This window comes from Montipora foliosa, chromosome 9, assembly GCF_036669935.1.
Source record: "Montipora foliosa isolate CH-2021 chromosome 9, ASM3666993v2, whole genome shotgun sequence".
NCBI classification, from domain to species: Eukaryota; Metazoa; Cnidaria; class Anthozoa; order Scleractinia; family Acroporidae; genus Montipora; species Montipora foliosa.
The window spans coordinates 39931057-39958411 of NC_090877.1; the positions used below are offsets into that span (position 1 = coordinate 39931057).

Consider the following 27355-nt stretch of genomic DNA (forward strand, 5'->3'; position numbering starts at 1 on the left):
CTGCCTTTGTAATTACATCTACAAGTGGTTAGACTCTCTAGTCTTCTCGGATAAGGACGATAAGCCGGAGGTCCCGTCTCACAACCCTTGTTCATTAACTCTGTGGGACGTTAAAGATCCCACACACTATTCGAAAAGAGTAGGGGACAGTGTTCCCGGTGTTGTGCTCTGACCTTTCCAGCATGTGGTCGGCTTGGCAGGATTAGCTTGAAGGGCTTCTGTTTGAATGAGATCACAATTGTGTATAACAGCCAGAAGTCAGGCTACTTAGCCAAGTGCTGGAGCCTCACTCACTCAAGTCCAGATTGGTGTTGCTGCTCGCTCGTTGCGCTCGCTCGCAGCAATAATAATAATTGTATAGGTAATCACATGATTTTGAGTGTAATTTGGAATAAATAAGCAGGAGTGATATTTTTTCAAAGACGACCAAAATTTGTAGAAGGCAACACCACATAACTTGCTAATATGAGTTGACATAGTGAGATGCTCTTCGAACCATGAGCCAAGTTTTCTAGCTACTGTTACAGGACAAACATCAGTCGAACCAACCTCAATGCAATTGATGTTAACCTTTTCCAGCTGCTGCAAAGTACCTATAATTAAACATTCTGTTTTATCATCGTTAAACATAAGATTATCTGGAATCATCCAACTCCTAATACTACTGATACAGTCAGTCATCGACTTGATGGCAAAATCAACATCAGCACATCGATTAGGGCTGAAAGATACACACAACTGTGTGTCGCCTTCACACCATAGAGTCTCCACCAGCTCAGTGGTTAGAGCATCCGTACTAGATCACGGAGGGTAGTGGGTTCGAATCCCATCTGGGGCTCGGATTTTTTCCGAGTTCACAGCGGCTTCAATTGTAATTTTTTTTTTACACATTTAATATGTGTTTCAATATGTGTCAGAGATCAGTTAAAATTTCTAAGCAATGATCTTCGTTGCTCCTGGATGATCGAATTGTAAATTACACTGGGATGCTATGAAACGATTTGACGATTTTACAGTTTTGCGATAGTACCCATTTTGACACTTATGCAAGATGTCTTGTCCATTTATGATCCTTGGTATAAAGTTACAAGTCTCGAACACTTTCCTCAGCCGGCAGTCTTCCCGTTCCAAGTAACGCCGCCTTCTGTAACAATTCAACCTTAAAAGTGGCATCAGTTGTTTTCGAGTGTTGTTAACGATTTTTCGGAATCATGCCAAGTGCATCTACTACCACAGGTACAATATAAGCCTTGATGTTCTAAAATCCATGAATGCGGGACCATATCATAGACTTTGCGAAAATCTATCCAAGCCATAGCTAGATCTGTTTTTCTGCTCTCGCAATTTCTCAAGACCATATTATGTATGAGCAACTGTTCTTTTGTACCCTCGAACCTTTCCTACATCCTTTTTGTTCATCAGAGAGAAGGCTCTCGGGTTTCTAGGTGCGGGTAAAATCCTTTCTTAGGTTGAATCCGTTTTAATTAACCTAGGTTAAATTCCTGATCCCCATTTTACCTAGGTTGAATTATGCACTCAAGCTAGCTTAAACGACATCTAAAAGTGATAGTTATACCTTCCCTCCTTAAGCTCTGTCTTACGCATTTCAACTCATCTTCTTAATTAATCATTGGTATCATCTTATCGGTTTCTGTATTCATACACTTATTCATTGAGTCTCATCTTTACAGCATGGTAAGGGAACAAAGAACTGTACTACGCACTTACCGGTACTCGACCTCGCACCCTCCAGATCTATAGTACTTTGTCTTCACCACTACACTACAACGACGAGCACGCTCAGTTCATGCACAGTTCTTTTCATCAGTTACTTTTCTATGGTTGGTCAATTAATATCTATGTTTTATAACCAAAACTAATCCTGACCTGACCCTAATTTTTCTCTACTCCAATGAGTGGCACGGTGTTTCAAGTCAATTTCAAAAGTTGATTCCAACTATCCAGCCTGGTTTACTGGAGGTAAAACATCTTTAATTCCGAAAGAAGGAAACTCCACAAGCGACAACCAAAGGCCGTTACCTGCCTTAACACAATGTATAAATGGTTCACATCTTGTATGCTAAGGCCTAAGGACGAACACCTAAACAGGTATGGGCTGAAGGAGAAGCAGCAGAGAGGTGCTACGGAAGGATGTAGTGGCACAACAGATAATATACACATTGATAGAATGGTTACTCAAGATTGTCATCGAGGTGAAAGGAATTTAAGCATGGCAAAGCATATGATTCTGCTGACCACGACTGGCCATGTGAGATGATGGTTGTACATCGCAATATGGACAAGAAAAGTAGTAACCAAGTTGTGCGATTCAATTGGAAAACCAAGATCGTCACAACAACCAAAGTTGGGTCTGAAGTATCAGGTGTAATCCACTTCAACAGAGGACTTCCCCAAAGCGATTCGCTGTGTCAGAGGCTGTTCACAATTTGTCTTAATCCTGTCGCGTGGAAACTCAATGCTACAGAAGGATATCGACTCTCTAAACCAATCAGTGCCAAAGTCACACACCTATTGTATATCGATGACCTCAAAGTCTTTGCTGCCTCGACCCAGAAGGTGAAAACTGTGATGAAATCCACGAGAACGGCAATGCAAGATATCGGACTCGAATGGAGTCCAAAAAAGTGTTCTGTCGTAAGCATAAAGAAAGGAGTCAAAGTGGCCGACGAGCAGGGAATGACGTTTGATGAATCGACAGTAGTTAAATTTTTAGAAGAGGGAAGTCAATACAAGTTTCTTGGCGTTCTGGAGAGTACTCGACAAGAAGATGAAGTAGCTTTCAAAATTGCCTCTGAGGTTTACCTGAATAGATTGTCTATAATATGGTCAAGTCCACTGATTCCCATCGTACTCTGGCTAGGAATCAGTACGCCCTTCCGACACTAAGCTATTTAATTTATTATTATTATTATTATTATTATTATTATTATTATTATTATTAATATTATTATTATTATTATTATTATTATTATTATATCAACGTTGATTGCTTCGATTCTCAAAGAATCGACGACCCTTTAAAACGAAAACAGTCTTCACTCGTTGCACAAATAGTGGTATGGGAGACGCCCTGTGTCTACAAGGGTACACACAGGCACGCACCTTGAGAAATGTGTGCAAGACATCAAAACTTGGAGTATTAAGAATAAACTAGTGCTCAACGATGGCAAAACAGAGATCATACATATCTACCCGAACTTTACTAAAAATTGTCCTACTTACCCTGATATCGATATTGGGAATGTCATTATCACCCCCAAGACTGAGGTTCGTAATCTGGGCGTCATAATTGATAAACACCTGTCCTTTTGGTCTCAAATAAACAATATCTGCAAATCTGCGTTTTATGCTCTAAGTAACATATGCAAGATCCGCAAGTATCTTGACAGTCTCTCCACTGAACGATTGATCCACGCCTTCATATCTTCACGTATTGATAACTGTAACAGCCTGTTTTACGGCTTGCCTGTTGCCGAGATCGCAAAACTACAACGTGTACAGAATCCGGCCGCAAGGCTGGTGACCTAATCAAAGGGAACAGCACGTATTATGCCCATACTAAGGAATTTCAACTGGTTACCCGTTGACCAAAGAATAAAGTTTAAGAACGCTCTCCTTGTTTACAAAGCACTATATGGCATGTCTCCCAGCTACATAAAAAAACTTATTGACCCTTATACTCCTGCACGTAGACTGAGACCATGCAATAAAGGCCTTCTTAAAATCCCAACATCAAGAACAACCAGTTTAGGGGGTCGAACGTTCATTGTCGCAGCCCCAAGATTATGGAACAGTTTTCCTGACAATATAAGACTTAACAACAGTTCCATTCATGACTTTAAAAGAAGTTTATAACTATTTTTTTTTAATTTTTATGTTTTAACCTGTGTTTGTAAAAGGCATTGAGACTTGCGTGACTAAAGTATTATTATTATTATTATTATTATTATTATTACTATTATTATTATTATTATTATTATTATTATTATTATTGTTATTATTATATAAGGGTACACAGATTTATGTAGGTATACAAGAGTATCAGGGGGTATTTACATGAGACCGCGATGAACTCAGATCGGTCTGACTTCATCTTGGTTGCTGGACACGAGAAAGTCTCGCACCGGTCTCATGTTAAGGCCTGTTTGCATGGGGGCAGCAGGTGCCTCGGCAGACCAAGTTACCTGGCTAGGAGGGTTAAAACATACCCACTCACATAAGTGGAAGGGCTCTTTTGAGTGGGCCCTAAGCACAACAAAAAAGATGGCGGACAAAAGAAACGATTTGGCGGGTAGTTTACTTTTTTTTATCATTTTTCTCGCTAGCGGCCGCTTTTCAGTGTCTATGGAAACTTTTTTGCACTGTATTTATCATTTCGTTAAGTAGATGTCACTGGTAAAAGAGATTTAATTAAAGACGAAACAATTCCCCAGGACGGCAATTTTGTCTCACCTCGGTTACCCAGCTCGAACCAGTAGCACACGGCAAAAAGATAGCCCGCCTAGAAGGGTGTCTCGGGCAAGTAGACAGGTGCTCCAGGAAGGTGGATTATCCTGTCTAGCATGTAAACGCTTCAATTCGTTTTCTAAAGAAACGTATGAAAGTTTGCTGTCTTAGGGTAGCACGGTTAGCCGGGGCACCCTCCCTCAATGTAAACAGGCCCTAAATGACAACAAATCTCAGACTGGGTCCGGGTCTTTTGGGTCAACAATGTATTTATTAGACAAATGATATAATTTCGTCCCGAAATCAGGCACCACGCATTTCGCCCCAGCTTCACGTAAACGGCTGCAAAAATCATATGTAAATACCCTCTAATATACTGTTCAGGAGCGAACAACTCCAATACTAAGCCTGGGTGCTTACCATTTAGCCAAATAATCCCGATGGAATGATCATTCCATAAAGGTAAGCGATTTTCCGAATTTATCGACCAACCGGATTAGAATGGCACTTGCCATTTACTGCTAGGCATTTCATACCGCATATTTACTTTATCTTGTGAGAAAGAGCCTGGAAACGGAGCGATTCTCACTAATAGTAAGGAATTTCCCGAATTCCATTCCGAACGGAAAAAGTGGACTACCTCTGGAGGTTGTCAACAATTTCAAAGAGATTTTCCGCAAATTTGCCTCACCATTTGACCTCAAACCGAAATTTCGGGATGTTTTGGCTAAATAGTTAGTACCACTACGTCACAGTATTTTTACAGATCAATCTATTTTTAGACAACGTTTTCCGCAAAAACGCAGTACTTTTAGGAATTGGTTCTTCCTCGAAAAGTATCGTATTTCCTTCAAGCTGACACAGCTTTGTTTTGATTGGCTTTTATAACAGTGGACGTGCTATAAATAAATAAATCTACCTATAAGTAAATCTACCCGGGAAAGGTTGAATCCTATGTCAAGTATGGGAGACATCAGGTGGGGAGACATAAGCTCCCCCAAAGCTCAGAGTAAGCATGGCCGACAAAAATAAAAATAAAAAAATGTTGCCCACAATATTTTATTATACGGTGGGCAACCGAGAAATTGAAAAATGGCTCAAATCGAGTCGGATCTGGGAGACAAACACACAGGAAGGAAGCTACCCACAATGGTAATAAGGTTAGGCTTTTTAATTGAATTTTTTTGTCATATAATTATCTTCTTAAGCCTTTTATCGGGATTGCGATACAAATCCTTATATTTTAGTCGACCATACTCTCGATGAGCTTGGGTACCTGTGGCTCCCCTAAAGGCGGGCGACTATATGATGGCCTAACATGACATCCCCAAATTTGGATGACACACTGACACACCCTCATGGCGGAAGTGTTAATGGCCTTATGAGACGAAGACGTTATTTTGAGATAAAAGGTTTGCAGCTGAGATATCTGTTCGTCAAACGTTAGCTAATCTGGTTCTGGCTTTGGCTATTTACTGGTACGTAGTTTCACGTGTTTGATGTCAAATGAGTCCCATGAAACTGCGCAATGGTGTGGTGATTCGTCGACTACTAACACTGTAGCTTTGTACTTCGTTAATTAAGCTGGTAACTTGAGAAATCCATGCTATGCGGCGATTTAAATCTAGTTCTCACAGCAAAGCAACTTGCATTTGCGTCCCATCGTCACCTTGAATACACTAAAAGAAATGTTCTTTTCTGTAGAGGGAAGATATCTGTTTACAAACATTGCTTTTGCAAATTTGTTATTCAAATTTGCCAACCACAGGAACAAAAGACTTTTTGTTTTGACAGCCAGTGGCACATTATGATTAATGGCAATCGGTGTCGTCAACGATATCTTCCCAATATATATTGATATACAAACGATCTTTCATCTTGTCATAGAGAATTTGTGCTCATGAAGCTTCATGAAGTACATGTATTTCAAATGCTACACACATAGACGATTGTACTTGTGTTGTAGAAAAAGATGAATCATGATATTATTGGAATACTTGGCTGCTAGTAGATAAACTTAGCCTTAATGTAGTGAACATAAAATTCAGGATTTTGGCAAATTATCTTTATTTTACTTAAATTATTATGAGTTTGCAGTCTCTTAAAGATATCCAGAAATCACATAGAGCCATGATCCTCGCAGTTATAGATGCAATTTTAGCAATTACATAAAGTAACATGAAAAATTCAAGACTTCATCGGGGTTTGAACCCCGTTGACCACAATTTTGTAAAATGGACCACAATTTTTGTAAAATTGTAAGAATATAATTCCCAGGGCTTCTCTGCCAACAGTGAGGCAGGCAACACTAGACGGGAAAAATTGAATGCCCTGGAAGAGTGGTTAGCATTTTTGTAAACGATACTGCTGCCATTGTAAAATTTACCTTTTCCTGTGGCTGCATGACATCCTCAGAATATGGTTAGGGCTAATTCTTACTTAAGTTCTATTACTAGTGTAGTAGTAGTCTTGGACAATGAAAGTGCGTTTGGCTATCGTTTTGGAAGCAAAGCAGAAGGATAGGGAATGAAACAATCTTTTCTTTTTTTAAAGTGGTCTATCAACCACATATTTATTTTAAAAAAGTTTTTGCAATCAGTTTTTGTAGTCAATTCTACGGTTTACAAAATGGTTTATAAACAAAGTCAATACTAATACATAGTTTACATGAAAGGTCATGTCTGATAAGCGTACTTCAAAATCCAATAGGTGTTAAAGCCAATTGAGGTTTCCTACAAAACAAATAATAAAATTTATTTATTAATAAATAAGTACACAAAGCACAAGTTAACGATAATAAGATGCCAAAACCAGAGGCTTATACGGCGTAGGTCAGAGAGTTACAATGTGCTGCTATGTTACAATGAGAATAAAAAAATTAATAAGTACAAAATTTACAGAGAAAAGGCAAACTATTACAACATAAAAAAGAAATATTACTGCACATAAAGCAAAATAAACATAACAATAATGATAGTGTGCAAAAAGTGATAAAAAAAGACTTTGAAGGGAGAAAAAAGAATTTGCGTTCAACTTTGTTTAAACTTATGACAATTGAAAATAATCTCTCAGTTTATGTTTGTAACTAGAAAGAGTAAGTGAATTACGAAGTGAGAGAGGAATGTCATTCCAAATTTGAGGACCCTGTACCCGAAGAGAAAAAGAATATTTGTGAGTATGAAGATGTAAGTTGTCTTTTTGCCTGGTGAGATATTGATGACAATCAGAGTTAAGAACGAAAAGAGATAAAAGAGAAGAGGGCAAGATTAAGAACAAAAAGAGATAAGAGGCAAGAGCTGCTGCATGTGAAGGAAAACAAAGCAAGAAACTTGGTACTTATAAATATTATTTATGTCGAGTATTTTGAATTTGTTAAAGAGTGGGTAAGTATGTGCATGTGGTGGAGAGTGAGTAATGATTCTTAACTTAAGCTTTCTTCTGGAGACGGAAAAGGGGTTGTAAATGAGAAGAGTAAGTGGATGCCCAAATAATAAGACAGTATTGGAGATATGGGAGTATTAAAGAGTTGTATAACGTGCAAAGAGTATTAGAAAAGAAAAACTGTCATCATTTTGATAATAATCCCAGTGGATTTGGCCATTTTGGAAGAAATCGCTTTTATATGAGCCTGCCATGAGAGGTTTTGATGGATGATAACACCTAAGAATTTTGTGTGTTCGACTCTATTAATACTATTCTTATTGATGCTAATAGAAAGACCATCAAGATTTATTTTCTTTCTTGCAGGGTGAAATAAAATAAATTTAGTCTTGTCGGGATGCAAAGTTAGCTTGTTAGCTTTGAACCAGGTACCACAAAAGTAAGTTCATGTTTCACAATTTTAGTTAGTTCAGAGATATTTTTGTGTTGAAAGAAAATATTAGTGTGGTCTGCAAAAAGGATAAATGAGAGATAATTAGAGCATGAAAAAATGTCATTCATGTATATAAGAAATAAAAGTGGCCCTAACACAGAACCCTGAGGAACACCACATTTAATTGGAAGCAGTGGAGATTTCCAGGAATCAATTTGAACATATTGAGAACGAGAGAGGAGATAGCTATGCATCCAGTTAAAAGGTGTGCCTCGAATACCATAGAAGTTTAATTTATCTAAGAGGATGGAGTGATTAATGGTATCAAATGCCTTCTTTAGATCAATGAATATGCCAATTGTGAGTTCGTTCTTCTCAAATGAATCAAATATTTTATTAGTAGGTTCCAGTATTGCCATAAAAGTAGAATGTTTCTTTCTAAACCCAGACTGATGCTTATTGAGTATGCTATGTTTGGTGAGATAGTCCATTAGACAACGGTGCATATGGCACTCTCAAGGATTTTAGAGAAGCAAGGTAAGATTGAGGTAGACCTATAATTAGTGAAGTTTGTGCTATCTTCACTTTTGAATATGGGTAGTACTTTGCTGATTTTAAGCTTATCAGGCACAATGCCAGTTGAGAAGGAGATATTGCACATTTGAGAGAGGGGAGATGCCAAGAGATCAGTAGATGCTTTAATCACATTAACATTAATACCATCCACTCCCTCACTGTTACTACTCTTCAGAGAGGACACTATATTGATAACTTCATCAGGGGTAGTAGGTGAGGCAAAGAAACTATCACTAAAAGAACCACTCAAATATGATTTGTGGTCAGCAGTGGAGTGGGGAATTTTAGTGGCAACAGAAGGACCAACGTTAGTAAAGAATTCATTGAACTTATTAGCAATTAACTGAGGGTTGTTAACAGCGTTACCTCTGTTGTCCTTCATGGCAGTAGGCCCATATAACTGAAATGTTTAGAAGAGATGACAGATTTAATTAAGGACCAGGTTTGTTTTCATGATGAACCTATAGAAGACAATTTATCATGGTAGTACTTTTTCCTACGTAGTTTGATTAGATAGTTGTATTTGTTACGGAATTTGGTATATGTAGCTTTGTTAGCTGGTGTAGGATTATCACAAATATTGTTTATGGAGAGCGTACTTCCTATGACAGGAGTTTTGGAGCCCTGTGGTAAACCAAGGTTTGGCTTTTGAATTTTCTTTGACAGTGATAATCTTAACAGGAAAGCATGTTTCATAGATTGGATTAAGACAGTCCATAAATTTGAAGAGGAAGATTGTGAGAAATCCCAATTAATAGAACAAAGATGGGAACGAAAATTTTCAATGTTGTCAGTAGTTACAAGACGTTTATGATAAACTGAAGATTTAGTTTTAGGTTTAATTAAGGGAACAATTAGTGATCTGAAATATAAGTAAGTGATCAGAAATGTCAGACCAAAGGATACCACTAAATTTGTGATTGTCAAGGTCATTGGAGAAGATGTTATCGATCAAAGTAGCTGAATGAGACGTGATCCTTGTTGGTTTAGAGATAAGAGGATAGAAACCATTGGAATACATGAGATCAATGAAATCATTAGTAGGGACATGTGAGTCAGCATTAAGGATATTGATGTTAAAGTCACCAAAAAGGAAACATAATTTATTCTCAAAGCCAGTTTTAGCAAGGACTTGTTCAATTTCATCATTAAAGATTTTAGTCTGAACATTAGGGGGTTTGTATAAACAGCCCAAGATGACATTTTTCTCATTTTTTGGTTGGACAATTTCAACAAAAACAGATTCAAGGACACAATTCTTAGATTCAAGGTCACATCTTTTCTTGTATTCATAAGTATCACAAAGAAATATGCCAACACCACCTCCTGGTCCAACAGGTCTGGGTTTAGAAATAAAATGATAACCAGGGATACTATACAAGTCATTAGAAGTGTTGTCTAGCCAGGTTTCAGAGAGGCTAATGGTTGAGAAAGATGTATTTAGGGTGGAGAGGTATTCCTCTAGGTCAACAGAGTGTTTTTTAAAGCTGCGTATATTCAAGTGAAATAATGAGAAGCAGTTGGAGTTAGAGGAGTCAGAGAACAGATTATTAAACTGTCTACTGGTCATATAAGTACATCTAGACAGTAAGTTAGAAGTTGATGAGAGCATATTGATGTCTGGATCAAGGTCAGAGTTGTGAAGGAGTTGTTAAGTATCAGGGTCTTCCAAGAACGGATTAAAATATTTGGTTCCCAAAAGAGAGCCGTCAAAATTAACAGAAGATTGAAGATCTAACAAGGCAAAGTAGAAATCAGTATCACTATCAAAATGATTAAAAGGAAACGTGTCAGAGAGACAGCCAGAACAATACCAGTCATCATGAGAATGTGTCAAGTCATTATATTCTGAAGGAGAAAGTGGGGTACATTTCAGATGTGTCCATAAGTGAAAAATAATGCAAAAGATAGCTTTGTGGTTATTATGAACTCGAATTTACATATAGAACAAGGATTTTTCACACACTGTGACATACAAATAAATTAATTATTAATTAAAAAAATAAAATAAAATAATTAGTATAAAATTAACCTTAAGTGTTAAGTGTTAAGCAAGTTGACTTAACTAATAACGAATTCAAATGTTATTCACCGGTAAGTACAAAAACTTTATATAATATACAGTGACTCAAGAAATCAGTTCTTGGGTGCCATAAAGCAGTGTAGTACAATTCAGTTACTGCTAGAAAAAAAAATTTAGATTGACAGCATTCAATGACAGAGTTGTCAGTCACTACAAGTAAATAAACATAAGTTCAGACTATTCGCAATACTTAGCTATGATCTCCTGACAATCCTCTAAAGAAGTACAGCGTTCGATGACTGAGCTGTCACCAGAGGGCCGAAAACATATTACTCCATCCACAGTCCAGACTTTGCTGACAATGCCTTCTTCGATATCCTTGTTTAAGTATTTAAGAATTTTGCGGCGATTGATGGTTAAATCCTCTTGAAGGTTGAATGGACGTTTACGTTCCTTGAGCACACGGCGGCGAGACATAACCGCAGCTTTAGTATTATGCTTAGTAAACCGCACAATAATAGGTCTTTGTTTGGCTCCAGATTTCTTGCCTACACGATGAGATCTACTTATGTCATTTGAAGCAACATCCACGTTGAGTTCAGATTTGAAGAAGTCGACTGCAAGATTATCAGTGTTCTCCTCTGGCTGTTCAGCAACTCCATAGATGCGAACATTGGTTCGTCTTGTGTATTGCTCCAGGTCGTCTACTTCTTGTGATAATCTATAATTGTCATCTTCAAGACGTGCTATGGCTTTGTCTTTCAGCGCTAGATTATTCTTAAGTTTGGTTAACTCTTCATCCAGTTTGGCTATCTTTGCTTTATATGAATTTATTAGTTCGTTTAACTTTTTTTCCGATGAGCCAAGTTGAGTTTCCAAACCGGCGGCATCGAAGCTGATACTGTCAACCAGAGATCTTTGAAACTCAGTTGATGAGATATAGTCGATGATTTTAATGACATGAGATTGCATAATGTTCGTAACGAGGCCTGGGAGTGATGATGTAACCCACTTGTTAAGTTTGATCTCTAATTTATCCCAGTGATCATCAAAAGTCGAATCAGTTGGATCGATAGCATCATTAGCCATAGGAGGTTTCCTTTTTGGTCCCATAATAGAAAAATACGAGAGAATATAACCTTGATTGGCAGCCATCTTGGCTCGCTGACCGCTGACAGGAGGTAAACTTAGCACAGCGTGCGCTGAAGGAAAAAGCTCTTTGATTAAATGCTGTTTAAAGCAATAATCTTGTCCTAGTTGGTCCAGTCTGGTTGCCAAAAAGTCCAAATGAGAGTTTTTCCAGCACAAACGTGCAGGTCAAGGCAAAACCCCGGTAAAGAAAGGTTCAATAAATTCATGTGTGTTCTCTTAGATTGCTTGTTTAAACAAAAGGTTTTGTGGTGGGTTGAAGGCAAAAATTCGCCGGTTAGATAATGTTGACAGCAAAGATAATGTTGAGTAGGAGTTGTGAAAGTATAAAAGTGGGGGTCAATGAGAAATGCCGATAACAAGGTTCAAAAATTTGTGTGACCGCAAAAATACTGGAGAAATGGGACAGCACAATCCCCACCATGAGCAAAAAGTCCACCACAATTCACAGTCTAGTTGCGCGGAATATTGACGAACGATGTTGGGACAAAATAGGCGGAGACAAAAAACTATGAGAAATATTAAATGTGGCCTAGAATGGCCTCATGCAAACTGGTAACAGGGTTTATTATATACTCAACAAAATATTGCATTTCTGATTGGTCAACAACCAATGCATAAATAGGTTATAGAGTGCAATATTGAAGTTGCTATGGAAACAAAGTAATGGAGTGATTTTGTCGAGCATATAACAAATAAAAAATAGTAATGTAATTTTGAGAACTTTGAAAACATCACTTGCGACCAATTAAGTTGTGGAATGCACTCGCATTCATATGATTTCCTATACTAACCATGTAATGCTGCACCAGGTTACAGTGGTCTGACAATGGCACTTGATCTTAGCCAAAAGGCCAAGAAGCGCTTGCCTTTCATAGATACAACAATGCATGATAATGCGTTTTTTTCAATCGGCATAGTCATTTAACAGAATTCTGACAATTCATCGACCTTAGGAGACATGAATCTTTTATAGGAAAGTGTATGAATGGCCACCATTTTTGTATTCTAACTTCTGTTTGATTGCAAATTGGCCCTTTTGGCCTCATTCAAGGTTACCAGTAAATATTCCTTTTAATTTTATGTCTGAAAGCGAGGCTTAAGTACGTTCGCGCGAAAATTTTTCGACATTGATTTTTTTCTGAAACTTTTACCACTGTAAGATAAAGAGTTAGTTATGTCAGAAATGTAAAAAAAATAGGGGGTCACCGACTTCGTTTTGGAGAGAATATGCCCGGAAAAACACCCAAAGTGTGGCAAAATCGGGCTTCGTTAGCGAATAAGGCCAGTGTCTGTAAACCCAAATATATTGCAATTAAATCTTTGAAGTGAAATCTTCTCTGCCAAATATTGTTTAAGTGGACTTATTAAGTGAATTTAGTCAACTGGTGAGGTTCCTTAAAGATCAAGTTCGCATTTAGCGACCACAGTTTCACGCGCCTTGCAGCCGCAAGATGGCAGGATTTGATGTCCCGTGAGCAGAAATCTTGAAATTTTTTTAACTTCCCACATTGATTTTTTGTTCATTTTTGGACAATGTGGAGATAATTGTAAATAAAATCCGTTTCTGGAAAGAAAAATAGGGGTCACCGAAAGTCCAAGAGCGTTAAATCCAGGCAAAGCTATAGCAATGGCCTTTTGCCCTGTCATTTCTCATTTTATTACTTAGCGCGTGCGCTTGTGTATGACGTGGCGTGTGCATTTGCGTGCGCAGTAAGGATGCGCAGAAACAATTGACGCGAACGTCCTTAAAGGGCCAATTGGCAAGGAAACCAAATAATACTAAAATGGCAGCCATTTTGGAATAAGATGTATGCTTTAGATAATGCTTAATTAAGGGCCCACAGACGGATTTTTTGCGCGTTGCTAAGGAAGTGAAATGTTACTTCCAGTAACTGACGTCATCATACCATGAGCTGACAAGAACACCCACTCACAAGCAAAAGTCACAGCGCAAACTGTTGTTTCCATCAAAGATTTTTCCTCGCCTTCCTCGTGCTCGTTCTCAGATCAACTGCGCATGTGTAAACGAACTGACTTCCGGTTTGAGAAAAAAGCTAAATTTCCGGCGGTTTTAAATTGAATTAAATTTTTTTTTACATGGCACGTTTCATCCCCAAATACAGAATATAGCTAAGCATTGATTTTTTTAAATCATCTTTTTTGAAAAAGTTATGGGTGTTTCAGTATCGTTTATGTCTTTAAAAAGAACATTTTTCAAAATAAAAAGAAAACCATGCTTGGCTGGATGCAAAAACGAATACAAATTATCAAACCATCGATTAAATACCCAAATTGCGTAGCACGGAGACAAATTTAGAGTTTTCTTTTATTGGTCACGTGACCATGGGCGTGGTATGATGACGTCATATTTATGGTCATTGGCTTACAGAAGTTGGAAAGTGACCAAATTAATGCCAAATTCTCTCAAATTACTTAACCATTACATCCTTAGCAACCCACCCCAAAAAATACGTCAGTGGGCCCTTAAGCCTAAGGTTAGCATTTTTGTTAAGGTTTGGGTTGTTTCACTTATGGTGAAACAATGACCTGCAACCCTAACCTGCAACCTGCAACCTCAATCCAAAGAGCCTAAAAAGTTCATTAGAACATATGTGTATTTGAGTTGCTCATCAATATAAATACCAACACCTCCAGCCGAGGGAGGTGTCGGCACATATTCAAACTTGTAATTGGGAATAGCAGGATAAAATCCAAATTTGGATACTCATTTTTTTGTCCTAATAAAACCTATGATACTAAAGCAAAAATCAAGCTCTTCTACATGTAATAAGTGGGTTTGGAAATTGTCTAAATTTTGCCTTAGGCTTAGGTTATTGGTATGAAAAACTAAGAAATTTGGAAGGGGCGAAGGTTGCATGTGTTGTTTCAGCTGGAAAAAGCTATGTGGAGAATAATATTTACAACTGATAGCAGAAGAAAAGGTGTTAAAATCAGAGTTCTTGTTTAATATTTAGAGTGAATAAATTATATCTAAATCTTTGAAACTTAGTAGACAATCAAGGTATTTTTTGGAAGGATGGTTTGTATTAAGACCATTTGAACTGGCCGTGAGAAGAAAAACCAGGACTGTTCTTTGTTACATTCAATGAGGGATATTCAGTGATGCATCAACAAGACAGCTGATCAGTGGTCACTGGTGGGCTGACTGAATGCCATAATTACATTAATTAATTCAGAATGATTTATGCAATATACTTGCCTGCATGTAGCATGAAAATTGTGCAGGTTCTTATTGCGGATTTTGCGGATTGACTTACTTGTAGCTCCACAAAAAAATAGTTCCCGCAGAATTGAAAAGCCGCAAAGTAAAACATTGCAAAAAGTTACTCCCTTCAGTCAAATTCAGAATGCTGCTTTTAATTATAGACTTGTTCAACTTGGGCAATATATGTTGTAGTTCAATTTGCACTTTGGTACAATTTGTTTTTGAACTGGTACAATTTTAATTGTACTGGTGCAAAAACAGGTAAAGTAGTTTAATGTTTGTTGAACACAAAAAACACACTTCATTGATGACAGCTGTAACATGATTTACCATTTGACAAAGAAACCGAGGCTTCGATAGGAACTCCATTTGCTGAAGTGTTTTGTTGTGCATGGTAGGGGTAGGCTTTTTGTTTTGTTGTGTTGTTGTTTAGTTCCTTTTGTGCAGTAAGGTTTAACAGTGATATTGTATGTCTCTAATACGGTATGTAAGTAAAGTGAACTTTGACTCAACATACCATGCAAGAAAAGTTGCAAATAAAATGTTATTAGCAGGCTAAGACAAAACTCTGTGCAGAGTTTAGAAAAATTCTCTGGAGATTCAGAGCCACCTTAAAATTTTTCAGTTGTGAAGGTGGCTATGAATCTGCTCCAGAGAATTTTTTTAAACTTTGCAGAAAGCTTTATCCTAGCGTTCTAATCACTCTCCAGCAATAAAAGATGGGGCTCACTATGTTCATTTTTGAGATATATGCGTTTAAAGACAAAATATAGGCTGTTTGTAGATGGCTTTTTGTTGCCATGGTAACCTGGTGCGTCGCATTAATAAGTGCATCTTGTTAAGCATCTATTGGTGTTTCATATGGCATCATAATATTACCATTAAGTGAAAACGTTTGATAGATTCAGTCCTTCTAAATAGCACAATTTGTTGAAAGTGTTAAAAGTGGTTGGAGCCTCCTTAAATCACTTTCTGAAAGCTCAGGAAAGCGAACTGCCATTTTCACACAAGAGCGTGGATTCAATTACACATGAGCAGAATATAATTTGCAGCAAAACACTTATTTGTAGGCAGTTATTTGCGGGTCACATCGTCGGCTCTCGGCCAATGAAAAGGAAGGAAAAATACATTAAATGATGAGAATCTGACAACTTACAGTAATATTTTATTTACAATGTAACATGCAAAATTGAACCCCTGCAAGGGTTTGACCATACCAAATCAAAACAGTGGCTCTTCACTGTGATAAAGAAAAAATGTTAATGAGATTTTTCCATATCATCTCAGCATCTGGAGATATTTAAGACAAAGTTAAGTTCAGTGGCAACATACATGTATTGCTTGGGGCGAGAATTTCAATAACAAAAGACTTTTAAGTTGTAAATACCTGCATTCTTCTTCAGAAGAACAGTGCAGTGCAATCACGATGCAATCTATTTGCTGATCTCATCTCTACCATGAAAAAAAAAACCATTGTACTCTCTATGCACTCCAACGGAATGGTGCGTGCATGGGTATTCTTTACCAATGCTAATTATAATCCACTTTATTCATGAGCTGTCTCACATGAGCCTTTGATTATCGGTTTTAACCAAAGGTAATTCTTGTTGAACTGCCCATGCAGGCACTCATTTGATCCTCGATTTCTTATCTTTTTTGCTTCAGTGAATCATATGCACTGAAAGTACTTTAATTTTTATAAAGATAGTCAATGGTAGTAATTGTTAATCAGTTACTTTACTCAGTGGAATCCAATAAGTCAATCAATTGACCCATTGACCCCTGACAATGACACCTTTTACTTTCTAATGCCGGACGATTTTACTTGTCAATGTGGGGGCGTCCAAGGGCGTTTCAGATGTGAATGGGTTAATGTCCCCATTAACGTACGTTTTTTCTATTTTTCTATGCAGATATGATGTGAAAATTCAGCAGTTTGGATTACAATGGCCACACCTGGTCCCCTGGCCAGCTCTAAGGAGAAGACAAATGGGGCCAAGCTGAGTCGACTTATTATTGATGGTGGAACAACTGTACTGAGAAATGTGTTTGACACTCATCACCCTCCTGCAAACTTGGCAGCTGATCTTAATTCCTGTTATTCTATTCTTAACAACCTTTTACGCAGAAGAATTCTCAATGGTCACCAGTGGGACAAGCTCTTTCCTGTTTGTGGGGCTGCCCCTGACTCCAACACGTTTGATATCACTCTGCTGTTCCTCCTTCTGACCAACATTTGTGGACTTACCCCTCCCCACACCGGATGGAATTGCAAGCCACCCCCAAGTGACACTTCTCGTGAGGCAAACCTTGCTCGAATTAAGTTTTTTCGTAATCATTTGTATGGGCACATCACAACCACTGGTGTCGATGAACTGATGTTCAATGTTCTGTGGCAGGAAATCAGTGCCGTTCTAGTGTCTCTTGGGTTAAGTAAGGGAGAGGTTGATCGACTGAAGGCAGAGCGATGTGGAGAGGAGGATTATTTTGATGCCTTAAGGGACTGGGCTGAGAGTGAAGGACATCTCAAGACTCAACTTAATGACTTGCGGCAGAGTGTCGAGGAAAAGATATCCAACCTTAAAGACTTACGAGTCCAGCAGTTAACAACCCAGAAGACTGTTGAGGAAGGCAATTTCAGGCTTGAAAACTTGCAATTTTCTCAGAACACAACCCAACAAGCTGTAAAGGAAAGCAATTCTAGGATTGAAGACATACATCAAATTGTTAGTGAAATCCGTGAGACACAACCCAACACCGATCAGGAGGACAATATCCTAAAGAAACTTGCAAGGGTTGACACGCAACGTGATGTGAGAGATTATACAAAGAGATACTTAGAAGGAACCCGTGAGTCTTTCATTGCTAAAATCAACACCTGGTTGGATGATAAGAGCTCTCCAAATCGTGTCTTGGTGCTCAACGGAAATGCAGGGATGGGGAAATCTGTCATCGCTGCTGAGATTTGTAAAAGAATGCAAGAAGCTGGCAGATTGGCGGGAAGCCATTTTTGTCACCATGACAGAGCACGCCACAGGAATCCCAAGGTGATGATGCAGTCTTTAGCCTGTCACCTGTCTTGCTGTCTTCCAGAGTACAAGAAAGCCCTTGTGGAACAGCTCTCGGGAAATCTGGGTGTAGAGATCAACGACATGGAAGTGAGGGATCTGTTTGATTGGCATTTTTTGGAACCTCTGAACAGGGTAGCAGATCCAGGTTTTACATCTCTTGTGGTAATAGATGCTTTAGATGAAAGTGAATACCAAGGACGAAATTATCTTCTTGACTTGATTGCCAACTTGTTTAAGAATTTACCGCTTTGGCTTCGATTTTTGGTGACGACGCGACCCGAAGTTAACATTTGGGACAGCCTGAAAGATTTGCAACCACTAATACTGGAGCCAAAGGATGAAGACAACTTGAAGGTCATTCGTTTTTACTTTGAACGGAGTCTAAGCGATTTATTAGAAGTTGAAATGCACGAGCTGGTCTTAGACGATCTTGTGCAAAAGTCAGAGGGAGTCTTTCTGTGTGCCAAGTTTTTGGTAGATTTTATAAGGGACAAGTGTTCAACTCTTCTCACCTTGGAAAAACTGGACGAGACCCTTCCGGCGGGCATCGCGTGTGTTTATCAGTCGTATTTTCAACGGCTCGAGCAAGACTTGAGTAGGGAACTAAACATAACTGAAGAGCAATTTCTATGTTTCCTGGGTGCAATTGCCGCTGCCAGGGAACCACTGCCATTAGGTTTTGTTCCTAAATTGTTGTGCACGAAGTTGTCGTCCTCGATTGTTATGCGGAAGGCGGGCAAAGCCATTGCCATTGTGTCATCACTTCTTCCTGTTCACGAAGACCGCATTCATTTCTTTCATAAATCAGTCAAGGACTGGTTGACAGACAAGTCACGCTACAAGCAGCACAGTTTCAGTGTGGAAGAAATGGAAGGCCATAAGACCCTTTCCACTCTTTGTTCTAACGAGTTTGACGAGTTAAAAAGCGAAGGGATTGGCAACTCACAATCCTTCTCTGACACTTTAATGTATGCCTTGGAACATGGTGTTCAGCACATGTTACAGTTACACGAGGACACGAAATCCTGTAGCCTTGAACAAGGGGTTGGAAAATATGTGTCAGACCCAGAGCTTTTGTACGCAAAGCTTTGTGTGAACCTGCCAGCAGCCACGGAAGATATCGTTGGTGTAATGAAGCAGGGTGGTTTGACGACGATATCTGCCGAGTGTTGTGAGACCCTTTCTTCTTTATTGATTATTTTTAAGAAGCACCGCGTAACCTTACAGAAATATCCCTTTACTATATTTCAATGTCTGTTGAATGAGGGAAGTGGTAGATTATCTTCTGAATCCCGCAAGCTTCTGGAGACCAAGTATTCCGATAAACCTTACATGGAGTTGATGAACAAAAATGACGCTAAAACAGCTATTCAAGCTCGGTTTTTTTGTGGATCACAAGTGGCTTGTCTGGATGTGTCCCCTAGCTTAGAATACATGGTGTGTGAATGCTGCGATGGAAGTATTCAGTTTTGGTCACTTGCTTCAGGTAACCTCAAATGGAAACGTTATGTCAAACCAAAACAGTTTGGAAGAGGTTTTCATGGACCATTTAGAATCACTGCAACTTCGCACGAATTGGAGTTTGGTTTTTATCGTTCCGTGGTATTTCATCCTATCAAGGATGTCATCTTGCCAGGAGTGCTAAGCATGGCCTACTCCTTTGATGGAATCTTGAAGCCGCTTTTTCCTAACAGTGAGTGCAGTTTTTCTATCTGTTCTATTTGCGGTGACGAGATGTTAACTGATTGTCCAGACGATGCAAAATGTCTTATGATATGGAATTTGAAGGACGGTAGGGAGATTGATCGTCTCAACAGAGAAAAAGAAATTTTATCTTTTGCAATGTCCCAAGATGGAAAGCTCGTGGCAATTTCCCATTCGCCGGGCTCTATTTGTTTAGTTGACAGGGGAAATAGTTTTTCAACTCTCGCAGAGATACCTTCAGGGCGTTTTGGAATGATTAGATTCTCATCAGACAGTTTATTTCTTTTTTGTTTAAATTGGAGAGGTGCCAGGGAAATGTTTCGTTTAATCATGACTGAGGGGCGCGTGCATCTCTATTCGAATCACCCTCTTGCTCCTTGGAGAAATTCCTTTAAGTTAGAATCCAATAGAATCGGTGGCTTTTTGTTGGGGGATCCTCTGCATGTATATGGTTTGCTCCATTATTCTTATGTAGTGCTTAACAGCCAATCGCTTTTAAGGAACCACACGAGGAAAGGTTACATTGAACTAGTTTATCGGAATGCACTAACGAAGAACACAAAATTCGAAGATGTCAGTTGTCTCCGATTCTTGTTAACTGGCGAGATTGTTTATGCGACAGTTTGCGTCGGATCCCACGGACGGCGAATTATCGCTTGGGACGTTTTAAATGGGGAACTTAAGGGACAGAAAGAGATTGGGAGTGACTCTACATGTGATTTGGTAGCTTTAAAAGAAGGCATTTTGTTTGCAACTGAGAGCGCTCTTGAACTGTGGAACTTTGATTTGTCAGTCCGCACAAGACGATGGAGCTTTGGCGCGGACGACATCTTTCCTATTTCAGATGATCATGTGGCATGCATAACATTTGAAACACGGCAAGGGATCATTTTCGATACTGTTAGTGGAGGTAACGTGGTAACATTTGACCTACCTCACGGGAGGTTGATTGCTTGCTACAGGGACCTCCAGCTGTTTGCCTCGTCTCGCATCCGGCCAGACTTCATTGAAATGAGACAATTAGGTAGAACTGAACTACTCTGGCGTGCACTCCAGGGTGCCCGTTATTTATTTCTGACGGGGTCATTTTCCCCCAAGGGAAAATTTGTTGCTGTTTCTTCGACACCCGACGGATGCGCGTGCGTTCTCGATGCAGTTTCTGGTAATGTGCGTCTCGACTTTAGGAATTCCACTATTCGCTGTTGTAAATTCATCGGTGACGAGGAGTGCATTTTTCTGAAATCCGTTGATCCAATTGGTGTCCGCCTTGAGCTTTTCAACGTAAGGTCTGGAGATCTACTTAGCGTAATGGATGTTGAAGGGTGCGCCTTTTTCAAAAATACTTTAGCAACTTGTCCTAGAATGGGTCTCATTGCCATTTGTTCAGGCCGGCAGTTCGACTTAAAAATTATCAAGGTAAAACACCCGGGAGAAAAGACACTCAGCAGGGAGACAAAAAGGTAAGGTGGGAATGTATTGTTTAAAAGCCAATATTTTTCAATATGGATGTAGTCTTTCAAATGCTGTGCCCACCGTCGTGGCCAACAGTAGGGAATTTAAGAAACGACGACGGCTACGACTACGACAACGCCACAAAGCAATAATATCATTGGTTAAAAGAGCATAAATAATCGTGCTGCACGTGCAGCACGGATTTTAGCAAGTATCTCAGCGGTCCTCTGCATAACGACGACGTGAAATCACTAAATTTGAAGTTTTGACGACAACGTAAGCACGCAACATAGAATCTTTCATTCTCTATTTTAACTTTAAAACCGCTCGTACCAATTTATTTTTAGGATACTTTGCCCACATTTTACGACGCGAGCTAGACTGAATAATCGCGAAAGACTTACGATAGAGCCAAGTTATATTTTGAGGTGTCGTTTTCGGCGACCGTCGCCGTTGTAGATCTTAAATTCCCTAGTACCATGAGCGAAGACTGTTCGACAAATGTACACACGACCCACTGGTATCACAAGACATTCTGTGAAACCTTCAAGCATACCCTCATATAGAGTACAAACCATTATCAATTGTGATTGCTTGGAAGTGTGTTTTTGATTCCCAAAGACTGTGATATGGGCTTACATGACGGGTTGGCTAATGGACTCATTCCTAGGGCGCGGCCACGGGGCTCTTTCCATCTTTTGATGACGAAAATGGTGATGATAATGGATCAAGAGAGGATGAGAGGAGGGAACATATCCTTATGCTCCATGATAATTTTTAAAAAATCTATATTAAGCTTCGCGGCATGCTGTGAAAGTTATTTTGGTCTCGTGCCCATGGTCGCCAAGCTAATGATAACCAATCAGGTGTCTTCAATCGAGCACGGGCTAAATTTAGTTTGAAAAAAATCTCATTGAAAGAGGCCAATGTATGGTGGATTATGTTTTCTCCTGTCATCCTCTCTTGCATGGATGGATTTAGTATCGCCTTTATGAGAAACGTCAAATGGCAGAAAAGCGTGAAAATTCTGTTATTTCAACTTCTCTCCTTTTCTGGAGAAGTTTTCGATATCTGTATATAACAGGCAAAAGGTTGAGCCAAATCAATCATGTTCAGTTGATATTTGGCAAAATGCAAATTTTAGTTCCATTTTAGCTTGACGTTTTGCCTTTTGCCGCAAACGCAATACGTAATTTCTCTATTGCGTTTTCTGACAAAAAAATTCTGGAATGGGCAAAAATTTTAACATTATTTGAGCTTAAGGTTTCTATTGCACTCGAAGTAAATAATTAAAAGAGAAGAAAGGGTTGATTGATTTGTGTGTTTGTCCTTAGGTTACTTCAGGAGTGAGCTGAAACGAGGGCTGCGCACTGGACCGCAAGGGTTTCTGTATTTTCTGGACAAATACAAATGGACGTTAACTCTGTGTCGGCAGATTGGCAGAGCTGTATAGTTAATTATTCGTGATTTGTTGTAGATGGGCATCAGTTTCATTAACTTGGTTGCCATGACCTATTTAGTAACCGCGCGGGACTACTAGCGTAACAGCATACACTACGTTGATTTAATTTGGTAAGTTACAGTGTTTCTACGATTTACGTCGCTGAAAATTGGCGACTAGAGTGTATACGATCAGGATTATAACTATGCATATGGAGAGATGTTTTAATCGTTGTGATCGGTAGATCTTAAAATGTTATGTTTCCACTTCTCATTTGCACACAAGAAAAACTTTGCTTTCTTTATTTTATATTTAGCAAATCGAAAGTGGTTCAGCGTTGTCTGTACTCTTATCGACAACGATATTCGTCATCACAGTGGTCAAAATTTGTTGTGGACTCACGAGGCGTACACCATTTTGACCACTGTGATGACGAATACCGTTGTCGGTAAGAGTACAGACGACGCTGAACTAATTTCGATTTTTTTTTACCACAATATTTAAGGGCAAAGAAAGTGTTTATTTCAGAGCGTGACCAAAATCATGACACAAAGAAAGAGCAAGCGTTGTCTATAACTTTCTGGCAATATGGTTGGTTTACTTCCCAAAATGAGCATTCTTTATTGGCTATTACATTGCGTGACAAAGTGACGCGAGCAGCGTTGTCTAGACTATTATCGACAACGGCAAATTAGCCAACCAGATGGCGAGATTACAGCAATTGTGGTAAAAATTGCGTTTTACCGCTGGAAAGTTTTCTTTGTTTTAATGTTTCAGTGGCAAACGGTGTAATCGGATGCATGTGAAGTTTCGCATGGCTGATGTTATTGAAACTGAAGACTGTAAACTTCCTTCATAATTTTTGGGTCAGGAATTATTCCAGAATATGGAATACATTTCAGCCTAAGAAGGCCATCACCGCTACCAGAATCTTCACCCAAATACGCTGCGACCTTGTATTGTGAAATCTGTGGTTTTTGACAGATTACCAACAGTTCTTTTGGAGTGTTATGACCAATGACAGTAACGAACTTTTCACTATCACGGTCAATATCATCGGACCCACTTCTCGGGACATCTTGATCATCAAGTATGTAGACAACCTTACTAGTCTTGTAATGTACCCGTGGGTGCTGATAGCACGGCCTGGATATTTGGGAGTCTAATAAACGACGACGGTTACGAAAACGACAACGCCATAAAGCAATAATATCATTGGTTAAAAGAGCATAAATAATCTTGCTGCACGTCCAGCACGGATTTTAGCAAGTATGTTCGCGGTCCTCTGCATAACGACGACGTGAAATCACCAAGTTTGAGGTTTTGACGACAACGTAAGCATGCAACAGAGAATCTTTCATTCTCTGTTTCCACTCAGAAACCGCTCGTTCCAATTTATATTTAGGATACTTCGCCCACATTGTAGGACGTGAACGAGACTGAATACCCGGGGGGGGGGGGGGGAAGGGGGTGTTCCGGGCAAAGCGCCATTATTTTAAGCCGCCAAGGTCACAAAAAGCTTGAGCCACGCCCAGATGGTCTCCTTTAGGGGTTAAATTTAAAATTCCGACGAGTATCCCCGTCTCTTCCATATGGGAGCCCCCCCCCCCCCCCCCAGGACTGAATAATCGCGCAAGATTTATGATAGAGCCAAGTTATATTTTAAGGTGACGTTTTCGTCGACCGTCGCCGTCGTAGATCTTTACGTCCCTAATGCCTGCGAGGAGGTGGACAATACTAAGCCGTGGACGGAAAACAATTTGATGAAGTTGAAACTGAGACCAATGACCTTGTTATAAAGAGAAGAACATCCAAGTGTTCCCCAGAGTCAATTGGTAAGGTAGAGGAGGTCTCATATTTGAATCTCCTCGGAGTAACCTTCCTCGATTATCCCATAATTTCATAGTCTCATCGAAAGGACTCTCTGCATATTCTTAGGGCGCGTTCGATTGACCCTATTCCGGAATAAGAATACGTGGAGTGATGATTAAAACGGTATGTTTGGCGCGTTTCGAAACAGCAAGGACAACAAAAATATGTTTAAAATAGCATTTTAGCGGATGTTTGACAATTTTTATGTGAATCACCGTTAAAACGAAGGATTTCTACCTTATATTCCATGCATTCTTATTCCGGAAACGGTCAATCGAACGCACCCTTAGAGTGTGCGGAGCCAATGATTATAGGATACAAGACTTGCATTACTTATTTGATACCACAATTAAGTCACTCCTTTCATATTGTATATATAGTTTACGTCATAGAAAGTGCGGCGTACGGGGTTTTATTCACGAGTTGTTTGTGTCAAAAACCCGAACGAGTGAGGAACGCGTGAGTGAGGGTTTTTGACACAAACGAGTAAATAAAACCCCGTACAAAGCACTTTCTATGTCGTGAACTGTTTATTACACATGCACATAAGACGAGAATTTTCATTAAAATAGTTTTCTGAACGCAAATTAGAAACAAAAACTCACTAACAATAGAACCAAATGCAAATTTAATTTAATTCAATAACAAAGTACGATTTGCACGAGATGCACGAGTGATTGGCATGGAAACGCCTTTACACTATCGTTGATTGGTTGTACTTCCACTTGTGAAATAGCTGTACGCCATTCTGATTGGCTGTATAAGCCTTTTCCACATGTGAAAATAAAGCGTGTAGATTTGTACAAATGAGCTTTATGGAATAAAATTCTCATGTTAAGTGTAATAAAAAGATTTGGGGAATAGCTTCGTAAACTAAATACCTAAGTCAAAATAATAGCCTACAGGAAAGAGCGTTTCTATTTGGATTTATTAAAATTTCGACCTCGGATATTGCATTTCTAGCTTCCTGACTGGTTCACTCAATCTCTGTTATCAGCTCATATACCGTATGTATGATCTAATATGGAAACTGTTGAGTCAAGTCATGTTGCCAAGCTGGAAACTGATTGGTTTTAATTTCCAAGTGTCCAAGTGTAAGAAATTAAAGACGATTTAACTGTGGCAAAAGGAAGACTACAAACCTCGTTGGCCATTTACCATTTTATATCCAACGCGCACTCATGGAATAATTGTTATGTTCTCCTTCCCCTTCAAGAGTTGTTCTCTTCGCAGCAGAGTGCGCCCTTTCTTAATCCCGCGTGTCAAAAGCGAAAGATTAAAAAAATGTTTTGTAAATAGATCGATGCTCGTTTGATTTTTAGTTTAAGAGGATTTTATATGTATTTTACCTTACGGACAATGTCCTTGTAGATCTTTTCTGGTTTTAAGTTGATTGAGGTACCATTGATGGTTAATGCTTGAAAAGGGCCTACAGACTTCTTTCTCGAAATCAACATCGCTTCACTTTTCTTAGGATGGAGGAGCATAGCATGTCTCCTGCACCAGTCTGCCACTAAACAAAGGGCCTTATATTAGCTGCAGCTATGATAGCGTCACAGCTCTATTAGTCAGCTTTGCACCACAGCGTAGTATCATCGGCATACATCTCGATAGCCGCATCTTCAATAGCAGAAATGGCATCTGCGAGATCGTTGGTCCTAAAACTGATCCCTGTGGGATTCCGATGGTAACGTGGGCGAGGCCGGAATTGCCGGCTCCAACAACTGGGTACTGACATCTGCTGTTCAAGTAGTCACACAACCATTGCCAAAGATCTCCCATGATTCCGAAACTTTGCAGCCTCTTTGGTAAGACATCGTGGCTTACTGAATCGAAGGCTTTTCGGAAGTCGATGAAGATGACACGTATAACCTTACAGCGGTCTAGGGCCACCCTCCACTGTTCAGTCAGGTGGGCTAGTAGGAGCTCGGTTGAGAGCCCCTCCACTGGTGCTGACTAAGTAAGTCGTGGCACTTAGCTGCATGGAATGTTATTCTGTCAGCAACGCATCGTTCCCAGGGCCGTAGCCAGTATGAGGCAAACCGAGGCACTTGCCTCGGTCATTGTTTCGTGAAATTTTAAAATAAAGCGTGATTCCAGTGTTGTCTTTAATATGTAATATGCATCGTAAACACTTAAAATACTTCCGAAGATAATTTAACCACGGACATTGCCTCAGTCATATTTTTTTTCTGGCTACGGCCCTGGTTCCAGAATCTTACTAGGAACACTGAGCATGGATAATGGACGATAAATGTTTCTTTCGATAACATCGCCCTCCTTGTGTGTTGTTTTTAATCTTGCGCATTTACATGTCTGAGGGCCGATAGCATCAGTTGGGCTTTGATTAAAGATCTCACACAGTGAGGGAGTGACAGCAGGGCTTACTAATTTCAAGAGCCTGGTGGATATGCCATCAGCTCTGGGTAATTTAGAGCAAAATTCGTCTCAAACGTCACTGCGTAGTTGTGTGCCCCCATAATCAATGATGTCTGTCCGTTTTCTAACGCTCTCTTCGCAAACGTTCCCACCGACCTCACGGAAGGGTCTGAATTCT

The 27355-nt window shown here is 39.4% G+C and overlaps 1 protein-coding gene across 3 annotated transcripts; it reads left to right on the top strand.

Annotated features, from left to right (window-relative positions):
• The first annotated feature begins 5808 nt into the window (after positions 1-5808).
• On the top strand, positions 5809-26059 carry LOC137971298 (uncharacterized). 3 transcript variants are annotated; one of them, XM_068818114.1, is made up of 5 exons: positions 5809-5945; positions 8215-8287; positions 8730-8818; positions 17172-21493; positions 22820-26059. In XM_068818114.1, the coding sequence occupies exons 4-5, from the start codon at positions 17205-17207 to the stop codon at positions 22833-22835; spliced, it is 4305 nt and encodes a 1434-aa protein (XP_068674215.1). In that variant the 5' UTR covers positions 5809-5945; positions 8215-8287; positions 8730-8818; positions 17172-17204; the 3' UTR covers positions 22836-26059. The 3 variants fall into 3 exon arrangements, with proteins under 3 accessions (XP_068674215.1, XP_068674213.1, XP_068674214.1); XM_068818112.1 differs by lacking the exon at positions 8730-8818; XM_068818113.1 differs by lacking the exons at positions 8215-8287; positions 8730-8818.
• Positions 26060-27355: the final 1296 nt, after the last annotated feature.